Source organism: Pristiophorus japonicus, chromosome 9, assembly GCF_044704955.1.
Source record: "Pristiophorus japonicus isolate sPriJap1 chromosome 9, sPriJap1.hap1, whole genome shotgun sequence".
NCBI classification, from domain to species: domain Eukaryota; kingdom Metazoa; phylum Chordata; class Chondrichthyes; family Pristiophoridae; genus Pristiophorus; species Pristiophorus japonicus.
Genome location: NC_091985.1, coordinates 228,834,133 through 228,845,904, shown reverse-complemented (window position 1 = coordinate 228,845,904; position 11,772 = coordinate 228,834,133). Strand labels below are relative to the sequence as shown.

Sequence of the window (11,772 nt, the reverse complement as noted above, 5' to 3'; positions counted from 1 at the left end):
TTCTCAAATTATCTAGTGTGTTACTTGTTGTTATTTTCCGCATCAGAAACACCTCGGCCCACTTCGAATGGCTACCAATCACAATGAACAATTGCTGTCCTTCTAACTCAGCAAAATCGCATGTAGCCTTTGCCACATCCTGGGAGGCCATTTCCATGGCTGTAATGGTACTGATGATGGTTTCTTGTTCACCGATTGACATGTTGTACACTGACTAACAACTAACAATGTTCGCCAAGGGGCCGAACTTGGTGGCCTTACCGCCCACTGCCGCCGACTGCCACCGAGATTCCTCTCCAGTTTCCACCCTGTGCTAGTTTTCACTCGGGCCTTGGGGTTCACCAATTTCGGGCCCGATATCTTTATCTAGACCTGGCCACCATAAGTAACTGCATGCAAAACTCTTGGTCAAGCATGTTCCCAGTTGTTGGTCATGATAATCTCCTCATAATTTGGACCTGAACTTATTTAGAATAATCACTCGTATACCCTATCATACAATTTTTATCCACTGATAATTGATTCCTACCAATGAAGTATGGATGAATATCTTCCTCTGATACCTGATTTAGCCAGACATTTGTTATGTAATTATACACCTTTGACATAACTGGGTCACGTTTGGTTGCCCTATCAATCTCTTCAGCTGTGACTGGCAGTTCATCAATGTATGAAAAATAGAACACTTCTTCCCTATCGGGTGTAACTTGTGATGGGGATGGCAACCTGGACATAGCATCAGCATTACTGTGATCAACATTACTTAGGTCTACCTTAGAGATAATGTTCTCACTTTCTAGTCTTTTGAGTTCTTGCTCAACTTTCTCCTTGAGTGCGTATGGTACAGGTTGTGGCTTGCAGTAAACTGGTCTTGCATCCTTCTGCACTCTGACAATCGCCTTGAAGCCTTGGATCAGACTGCCTGTTTCACAGAAGACCTTTGGATACTGCTTGATGATGTCATCTTTTGATGCAAATATAGTTTCCACACGAAAAATCTCATTCTAATCCAGTTTCAATGATCCCAACCTATGAAGGCAGGCTTGTGCCCTGCCCCTATTATGAGAGGGCATTCTTTAGCCAGATGTTGGTGGGGATGTTGCACTTTATCAGGAAGGCTTTGAGAGTGTCCTTGAAATATTTCCTCTGCCCACCTGGGGCTTGCTTGCCATGTAGGAATTCTGAGTAGAGCGCTTGCTTTGGGAGTTTTGTGTCGGGCATGTGGACAATGTGGCCCGCCCAACGGAGCTGGTCGACTGTGGTCAATGCTTCGATGCTGGGGTTGTTGGCCTGATCGAGAACACTGACAGTGCATCTATCCTCCCAGGGGATTTGCAGGATCTTGTGGAGACATCGTTGGTGGTATTTCTCCAGCAATTGGAGGTGCCTGCTGTACATGGTCCATATCTTTGAGCCATACAGGAGGACTGCACCTGGGAATCTCTGGCCAAAGACTGCCCTAAGTGGAGGAAGAGCATCCAAGAACATGCAGAAAACAAGCGCAGGCAGCAGAAGGAGTGTGCGGCAAACCAGATTCACTATCCATCCTTTCCTTCAACCACTGTCTGTCCCACCTGTGACAGAGACTGTAATTCCTGTATTGGACTGTTCAATCACCTGAGAACTCACTTTTAGGGTGGAAGCAAGTCTTCATTGATTTCGAGAGACTGCCTGTGATGATGATTATCAGAGGCAAACTCTGAAACTGATCCTTGTATGGTGATACGTCCTACAACAGGGATTTGCTCTCCTGAGTAGCCTAGCTGCTCCATCTTCGATTTCTCCAGTGGAATATCACGTAACTTGTCGAGATATAGCGATTCCAGTACTACGCTCACAGAAGCACTAGTGTCAATTTCCATGATATCTTGGTTCCTGCAATGTCTACTTGGATGACGATACATCGCGAATCATTGTTAGATACCTTGTGCTCCTGATGACCTCCTTGTCCTGTTGCTTCTCTTCAGTAGTGTCTGGCGATTTCTACTTACAGCATTGAAAGTTGGTTTACTCTTCAGTCGGCATGCCTTCGCAAGATGCCCAGTTTTCTTGCAGTAGAATCACTCTGCCTTCACATAGGAGTAATGTGTTGTCCCAGGCACCGATAGCACGACTTCAATTCACTGTTACCTTGACCAGTTGCAGAGGCCATGGGGCTCAATTGCTTTCAGCTTTGAACCTGCAGGTAATTCACCTCAATTGTCAGACAACTGGAAATGGTGCGAAATTCTCGGCAGTATTAGATGGCCATATCCATTGACATAGCTGTCTGACAAGCTAAATCAAATGTCAAGTTTGGGGTTGTCAACAACTTTCTTCTGATTGCTTCATTTTTCAACCCACAAACAAAGCGGTCACACAATGCTTGGTCCTGAAAGTTTCCAAAATTTCCGACAGTGAAGGGATAGTTTTTTTTAAAGCTATAATGTAGTCACTGATACTCTCATCATTTAACTGATCTCGTTTTCTAAAATGATAACTTTCAGCAATTTCCAGGGGCTTCATATCTGCAGTGCTGTTTTAACTCGGTTATAATCTGCATCAGTAGGCACATTTTTCAGGTTTCATTCACCTCGGGGCCCGCTTCAGTCAGGAAAATAGCCCGTTTACTTACTAAAATCGCCCAGTTATGGTTTTCATCATCGGGGACATCGACAATATTATTTGTGGTGAAAAACATGTCTTGCCACTCCACATACACTCCAAAAGTCTCTCGGTCATGATGGAACTCACCCAAACACCTTATTATTCCCATAGGTGCAGCCATCTGGATTCTGGTAATTCAGCCAAGTGTGCTTGTAACTTACCATGGATTTTTTAGCTGTTCTGCACTAAAACAAAGAACCTCTGTTGTTTGGCTGGATTATCCACCAACAAAAATTTCAGCTAGGGAATCCAATGATCCCATCCTTATTCGCCAATGTGATCTATTCCTTATGACATCACTAACAAACACGCTACACAAGATGGCGCCAACTGTTATCATGTGAACTTGTCACATGACTCTTATTGTTATGCATCAGTAGTTGCATTGCCACAGTAGAACTCTAGGTGGAGCAATAGTCCACTAGGGGGAGCTCTATTACAGGGCACAGAGACAGAACGAGCAAGACGGGCCCATAGAGAGAGAGGATGAGAGAACAAGAGAGAGCGAAAGGGAGAGAGGAACAGAGATAGAAGGCGAATGAGGGGGGTGATAGAGAGAGAGGAGATGAGAGAACAAGAGAGAGCAAAAGGGAGCGAGGGGAGAGATAGAAGACGAGAGAGAGGATGAGCGAACGAGAGAGGGGGGAGAGAGAAGGGGGAGAAAGAGAGGACGAGAGAATGAGAGAGGGAGGTGGGGAGAGAGAGAGTGGGGGAGGGGGAGAGGAGAGGGGAGAGAATGCGCAAAAGAGAGAGGATGGGAGAGAAGGAAGGGGAGGGAGAGAGGGGGGGAGGGAGAGACAGAAGGAGAACAAGAGAGAGGGAGAGAAAAGGGGAGGGCGAGGGGAATGTGTTCAATGTTCAGTGTAAGTGTGTTCAGTGTGAGCCCTGTATTAATTCTCGGTTCTTTACCTGCCCGGACAGGAGAAGCAGGGGTACCTGGGAGACGACTACCTGAAGGATGGCCCTGATGGTAACGACATGCACAGGACCAACGTGTCGCAGATCCGAGTCGCTTTCCGCTTCGAAACCTGGAGCCACGAGCTCGAGATCCTGGAGCACGTCGCTAAACGCTGAACACGTCCGACTGTCCGCCCAGACCCTTGTATCTCTGCAATCCCCTCCTACCCCTCCATCCCATCCTCCCCTCCTCCCCCTCCATCCCATCCCCTCCTCTCCTCCCCCTTCATCCCATCCCCTCCTCCCTCTCCCCCTCCATCCCCTCCCTACATCCCATCCCCTCCTCCCCCTCCGTCAGTCCCCTCCCTCCCCTCCATCCCCTCCCCCTCAATCCCATCCCCTCCATCCCCTCTGTCAGCCCCCTCCCTCCCCTCCCTCCTCCCCTTCCTTCCCCTCCCCTCTTCCTCCTCCCCTCCCCTCTTCCCTCTCCCCCTCCATCCCATCCCTGCATCCCATCCCCTCCATCCCCTCCCCTCTATCCCCTCCGTCAGTCTCCTCCCTCCCCTCCATCCCTCCCCTCCATCCCCTCCCTCCAACCCCTCCACCCCCTCCCCTTCCTCCCCCTCCTCCACCTCCATACCCTCCCCTTCTCCCCCTCCACACCCTCCCCTCCTCCTCCCTTCTCTAGCCCCCCCCCCCACCCCTCCATCCTTCACCACTCCACCTTCAGCTGTCGAGGCCCAGAGCTCTGGGATTCCCTCCCGAAACCGCCCCGCCTCGCTCCCTCCTTCCTTTAAGATGCTCGTCAGCATCTACCTCTGTGACCAAGCTGGTGGTCATCTGCCCTGTTATCTCCCGATGTGGCTCGGAGTCCAGTTTTGTCGGGTCTATGCTCCTGTGATGTGCCTCGAGGCGTTTGACTACGTTAAAGGTGTTGTATAAATGCAAGTTGTTGTTTTGCTCTTGGTGCCCTAGAAGTCGATGTCAATTAGGAAAGGGTAGTTTGGATTCTGGGGGGAACCGATAGATTAAAACAGAGCGCACAGTCAGATAATGTTCGTAAAGTGTCCCAGCTGGGGAGATACTCCGGCGTCTTAAACGTCTAGCTCTTTCCCTCCCTCTCTCTCGCTTTCTCTCTCACACTCACTCTCTATATCTGTCTCTCGTTCTCTATCTCGGTCCCTGGAATGGTGTTCCATCTAGTGGACTACTGCGGTAATGCAACAACTGCTGTCGATAATAAAAGGGTCATATGACAAGATCACATGATAACAGTTGGGGCCATCTTGTAGTGTGTGTTTGTTAGTGATCTTGTATGGAATATCACATTCTCTCTCTCTGTCTCTCTCTCTCCGTCGGATTTGGATGAGGGGATTAAATGTAGTACCTCCAAACTTGCGGATGACACTAAGTTGGGTGGCAGTGTGAGCTGCGAGGAGGATGCTATGAGGCTGCAGAGTGGACTTGGATAGGTTAGGTAAGTGGGCAAATGCATGGCAGATGAAGTATAATGTGGATAAATGTGAGGTTATCCACTTTGGTGGTAAAAACAGAGAGACAGACTATTATCTGAATGGTGACAGATTAGGAAAAGGGGAGGTGCAACGAGACCTGGGTATCATGGTACATCAGTCATTGAAGGTTGGCATGCTGGTACAGCAGGCGGTTAAGAAAGCAAATGGCATGTTGGCCTTCATAGCGAGAGGATTTGAGTACAGGGGTAGGAAGGTGTTGCTACAGTTGTACAGGGCCTTGGTGAGGCCACATCTGGAGTATTGTGTACAGTTTTGGTCTCCTAACTTGAGGAAGGACATTCTTGCTATTGAGGGAGTGCAGCGAAGGTTCACCAGACTGATTCCCGGGATGGCGGGACTGACATATCAAGAAAGATTGTATCAACTGGGCTTGTATTCACTGGAGTTCAGAAGAATGAGAGGGGGTCTCATAGAAACGTTTAAAATTCTGACGGGTTTAGACAGGTTAGATGCAGGAAGAATGTTCCCAATGTTGGGGAAGTCCAGAACCAGAGGTCACAGTCTAAGGATAAGGGGTAAGCCATTTAGGACCGAGATGAGGAGAAACTTCTTCACCCAGAGAGTGGTGAACCTGTGGAATTCTCTACCACAGAAAGTTGTTGAGGCCAATTCACTAAATATATTCAAAAAGGAGTTAAATGAAGTCCTTACTACTAGGGGGATCAAGGGGTATGGTGAGAAAGCAGGAATGGGGTACTGAGGTTGCATGTTCAGCCATGAACTAATTGAATGGCGGTGCAGGCTCGAAGGGCCGAATGGCCTACTCCTGCACCTATTTTCTATGTTTCTATGTTTTTCTCTATCTGTCTCTGTCTCTCCCTCTCTCTCTCCGTCTCACTCAGTCTCTCTGTCTCTCTATCTGCCTCTTTCAATCTCTGTTTCTCTCTCTCTGTCTTGCTTGCTCTCTCTCACTCTATCTGTCTCTCTCACATTCCCTCTCTATCTTTGTCTCATTGAATCAGAGACATTTACAGCACAGAAGGAGGCCATTTCAGCCCATCGTGTCTGCACTGGCCGACCAAGAGCTATCCAGCTTAATCCCACTTTCCAGCTCTTGGTCAGTAGCCCTGTAGGTCACGGCACTTCAAGTGCACATCCAGGTACTTTTTAAATGTGGTGAGGGTTTCTGCCTCTACCATCCTTTCAGGCAGTGAGTTCCAGACCCCCACCACCCTCTGGGTGAAGACATTTCCCCTCAAATCCCCTCTAAACCTCCCCACAATTACTTTAAATCTATGCCTCCTGGTTGTTGACCCCTCTGCCAAGGGAAACAGGTCCCTCCTATCCACTCTGTCCAGGCCCCTCATCATTTTATACACCTCAATCAGGTCTCCCCTCAGCCTCCTCTGTTCCAATGAAAACAGACCCAGCCTATCCAATCTTTCCAGGCAACATTTCCAGTGCATTCACATCTTTGCTGTGATGTGGTGACCAGCACTACACACAGTACTGCAGCTGTAGCCTAACCAGTGTTTTGTACAGTTCAAGCATAACCTCCCTCTCTCTCTCTCTGTCTCTGTCCCTCTCTATTTCTCTCTCTGCCTCTTTCTCTCCCTATCTCTGATATCTCCAGCCCCACAACCCCTCCGAGATATCTGCGCTCCTCTAATTCTGCCCTCTTGAGCAACCCTATTTATAATCGCTCCACCATCGGTGGCTGTGCCTTCTGTTGCCTGGGTCCTAAGCTCTGGAACTCCCTCCCTAAACCTCTCCGCCTCTCTACCTCTCTTTCCTTCTTCAAGACGCTCCTTAAAATCTACCTCTTAGACAAAGCTTTTGATCACCTGCCCTAATTTCTACTTATGGGACTCTGTGTCAAATTTGTATCTCATAACGCTCCTGTGAAGCACGTTTCCCTAGGTTAAAGGCGCTATATAAATACAATTGTTGTCTTTCTCGATCTCTCGGTCTTTATTTCTCTCGCACTTTCTCACTCCCTCGCTGCCTCTCTTATTCTGTCTCTTTCTCTATCGCTTTATCTGTACCTCAGAGAAGTCAATAATTTGAACGTTTACATTTTCTGACTATAGGTATGAACAACGCATAGGTGCTGATCAGGGATAATTAGTTGTTTTTCAAAATTAGGTGATTTTATTTCAAAAAGAATTCAAATTAGGAGGAAGAAATAGACCCTGTCTCTCCCTCTCTCTTTCTCTCTATCTGCCTTTCTCTGTCTGTCTCTGTTTCTCTCCCTTGGCATCAGCGTGTCAGGAATGAGAATGCTTATATTATCTATCAGTAAAACACAGATTATAATCAGGTTATTATCAGAGGTTATCTTTACTCTATTAAAATTGAACTGATGTGTTTTCTTCTAATGAATCCAATTATGATGAGCAAAGACATTACGTGTTTCTCTATCTCTCAGTTTACAGAAGTTTATCAAGCAGAATTTGTACATCATAAGCACAAGAAATAGGAGCAGGAGTCGGCCATTTGGCCCCTCGAGCCTGCTCCGCCATTCAATAAGATCATGGCTGATCTGATCTTGGCCTCAAGTCCACTTCCCTGCCCGCTCCCCATAACCCTTTACTCGCTTATCATTCAAAAATCTGTCCATCTCCACCTTAAATATATTCAACGACCCAGTCTCCACAGCTCTCCGGGGCAGAGAATTCCACAGATTTACAACCCTCAGAGAGAAGAAATTCCTCCTCATCTCCATCTTAAATGGGCGACCCCTTATTCTGAAACTATGCCCCCTAGTTCTAGATTCTCCCACAAGGGGAAACATCCTCTCTGCATCAACCCTGTCGAGCCCCTTCAGAATTTTATATGTTTCAATAAGATCACCTCTCATTCTTCTAAACTCCAATGGGTACAGACACAGCAGCTGTCATTGGTGCAATTAAAAGTTATTTTCTCTGTTGCAGAAACACATAGCCTTTTTTGGGTCTCTTTTAAAGTTGGTAAGAATTTTACCTGAGCAAATCTTTACCAAGTCATTTTGAAAAGAATGTTCAATTCTGGGGACCACAATTTAGGAAGGATGTCAGGGCCTTGGAAAGGCTGCAGAGGAGATGGACCAGAATGGTCCCAGGGAGGAGGGACTTCAGTTACATGGAGAGACTGGGGAACCTGGGATTGTTCCCCTTAGAGCAGAGAAGGTTAAGGGGGGATTAAGCAGGGTAATTGATCAAGTAGCTCGGCAGAAACTGCTTCCAGTGTCAGGAGGTTCGGGAACCAGAGGACACAGGTTTAACACAATCGGCCAAAGAACCAGAGAGGGAGATGAGGAGAAATGTTTTCACGCAGCGAGTTGTTGTGAGCTGGGACGCGCTGGCTGAAAGGGTGGGGGGGAGCAGATTCAACAGTGACTTTCAAAAAGGAATTGGATAAATATCTAAAGGGGAGAAAATTGCAGGGGCTAGGGGGGAAGAGCAGGTGGGTGGGGTGAGAATGAATGGATAGCTCTTTCAAAGAGCCCGCACAGGCACGATAGGCCTCCTTCGGTGCCGTAGCATTCTACGATCCGATATCACCTCATATTTAGGGCATTGAAGAAAGGGAATAGATTATGGCTTAAACTAATGCAAGCAAATCGGGCAGTGCAGTGAGACAGGATCAGAAACACCACAATGTATTAACAGCCCTGCAGATAGAATTGTAATAAATCCAACCCCGATTTACAGGAGATACTTCGAGGGATGCTGACAACAGCCAGACCCTAGGAACAGGAGGAGGCCCATTCAGCCCCTTGAGCCTGTGACACAGGAACAGGAGGAGATCCATTCAAGCCCTCGAGCCTGTTACACAGGAACAGGAGGAGGCCCATTCAGCCCCTCGAGCCTGTTACATAGGAACAGGAGGAGGCCCATTCAGCCCATTTAGCCTGTTACATAGGAACAGGAGGAGGCCCATTCAGCCCATTTAGCCTGTGACACAGGAACAGGAGGAGATCCATTCAAGCCCTCGAGCCTGTTACACAGGAACAGGAGGAGGCCCATTCAGCCCCTCGAGCCTGTTACACAGGAACAGGAGGAGGCCCATTCAGCCCATTTAGCCTGTGACACAGGAACAGGAGGAGGCCCATTCAGCCCCTCGAGCCTGTTACACAGGAACAGGAGGAGGCCCATTCAACCCCTCGAGCCTGTTACACAGTAACAGAAGGAGGCCCATTCAGCCCCTCGTGTCTGTGACATTGGAACAGGAGGAGGCCCATTCAGCCCCTCGAGTCTGTTACATAGGAACAGGAGGAGGCCCATTCAGTCCCTCGAGCCTGTTACCATAGGAACAGGAGGAGACCCATTCAGCCTCTCGAGCCTGTTACACAGGAACAGGAGGAGGCCCATTCAGCCCCTCGAGCCTGTTACACAGGAACAGGAGGAGGCCCATTCAGTCCCTCGAGCCTGTTACATGGGAATAGAAGGAGGCTATTTTCCTTTAATTTGTTCACGGGATGTGGGTGTTTTTGGCAAGGCCAGCCCTTATTGCCCATGCCTAATTTCCCCTTGAGAAGGTGGTGGTGAGTCGCCTTCTTGAACCGCTGCAGTCCATGTGGTGAAGGTGCTCCCACAGTGCTGTGAGGGAGGGAGTTCCAGGATTGTGACCCAGCGACGATGAAGAAATGGCGATATATTACCAAGTCAGGATGGTGTGTGACTTGGAGGGGAATGTGTAGGTGGTGGTGCTCCCAGGCACCTGCTGCTCTTGTCCTTCTCGATGATGAAGGTCGCAGGTTTGGGAGGTGCTGCCGAAGAAGCCTTGGCGAGTTGCTGCAGTGAATCCAGTAGATGGTGCACACTACAGCCACGGTGGTGGAGGGAGTGAATGTTGAAGGTGGTGGATGGGCTGCCAATTAAGCGGGCTGCTTTGACCTGGATGGTATTGAATGTCCTGAGTGTTGTGGGAGCTGCACTCACCCAAGCTGCCATGTATGTAACCAGCATACTACTGTAACCCTTATACAATTGTAACCCTCATGTAACCACAACATACTGTACATACTTACTAGAAATGCACACCTTGACCACAGGGGGTGTACTTGTGGGAGACACTCCTTACCTGGAGATTCAGGTATATAAGAGGAGGTCCCTCGCAGGGCCAGCACTCCTTGGTCCAGGTAATAAAGGTGAAGGTCACAGAGTGACTGTGTCTGCAGTACGTGCCTCGTGTGATTATGTTTAAGAGTTAAGGACACCACACCTGGCGACGGGAAACGGGAATCACTGAACCCAGAGGATGGCCACCAGTAGCTCAGAGGAACATTACTGTGTGGGTGAAGATTGGGACGATTTTGTGGAGAGACTCCAGCAGACCTTTGTCAGGAAGGACTGGCTGGGAGAGGCTGTGGCTGACAAGCAGAGGGCGCATCTACTAACAAGCTGCGAGACAAAAACGTACGCGCTGATGAAGGACCTGCTCGCACCCCACAAACTGGCCGACAAGTCTTTTGAAGAGCTCAGCCAGCTGATCAGCGAACACTTAAAACTGGCGAGCAGCATACACATGGCCCGGCACCGGTTCTACACACACCGACGTCGGGAAGGGCAAAACATCTCGGGCTTCGTGGCAGACTTGCAGCGCTTGGCCAGCCTCTGTAAGTTCTCAGACGCCTGCAGGGGGGAGATGATAAGGGATTTTTTTTATTGAGGGCATTAGCCATGCCGGGATCTTCAGGAAGCTCATAGAGAGCAAGGACTTAACTCTAGAAGGGGCAGCATTGATAGCTCAAACTTTCATAGCCGGGGAAGAAGAGACCAAGCTAATTTACGCGAGTAGTCCTGGGTCCAAGGACCAAGGAATTAACATGATAAACGCGGCTTAAGATCTCGCAGTCAGGCAAAGGCATTTTGAAACTGCAGTGGTCAGACAAAGGCATTTTGTAACTGCCCAAGCTGAAACTGACTCTAAGGTGGGCCCCCCGACAGGGGTAATGGAGAGGGGAGCGGCAATTCACGCCATCAATGGGACCATTAACACCCACCATCAGAGTGTTTAGAAACAACCAAGGGAACAATCAGAGAGGAATGCCTGCTAACAGTCCTTTATGAACAATGGTCTCAGCCAATGCTGGAGATGCAGGGGGAGACATTATGCGAAAAGCTGCAAATTTCAGCAGTTCGTCTGTAGGAATTGTAATGCCAGGGGACATTTGGCTAGGGTTTGCAAACAGCTGGTAGCGAGGCTAATCTATGAAACAGAGGAATCAGGCGAGGGGCTTGCAGTGCAGGAAAATGCCTGGGGTAAAGCCATGGATGCTGAAGTTCAGCGGGTTCATGTGGCTGATGGCCACAGCTCATATACCAAAACGGCACCCATGATGATGAAAATTTGATTGAATGGCATCCCGGTGCGCATGGAGCTGGACACGGGAGCTAGCCAGTCCCTCATGAGTGAGAAACTATAGCCACACAGAGCTAGCAGGCCCAAACTGGAACGAATTAATACGCAGCTACGGACATACACCAAAGAGATCATTCCAGTGCTAGGCAGTGCAAACATGAAGGTAACACACAATGGGTCACAGAACCGGCTGCCACTCTGGATTGTGCCGGGAAATGGCCCCGCGCTCTTGGGGAGGAGTTGGCTAGCTGAGATGAACTGAAAATGGGGGGACGTGCACACCATTTCATCTGTGAAATGAAGCTCATGCTCACAGGTACTACAAAAATTCAGGTCACTGTTTCAACCCAGTGCCGGAACGTTCAAGGGCACAAAAGTAGTGATACGCATCACCCCGGACGTCAGACCA

At 48.8% G+C, this 11,772-nt stretch overlaps 1 protein-coding gene across 1 annotated transcript in view; it reads left to right on the top strand.

The window, feature by feature from the left end:
• Nucleotides 1–3,909, top strand: part of LOC139274190 (AMP deaminase 3-like) — a 128,568-nt gene extending 124,659 nt beyond the window's left edge. The window contains exon 10 of the mRNA XM_070891224.1: nucleotides 3,568–3,909. Within this exon, the coding sequence (XP_070747325.1) occupies nucleotides 3,568–3,720 (153 nt within the window). The 3' untranslated portion in view covers nucleotides 3,721–3,909. The remainder of the gene's footprint in view (nucleotides 1–3,567) is intronic.
• Nucleotides 3,910–11,772: the final 7,863 nt, after the last annotated feature.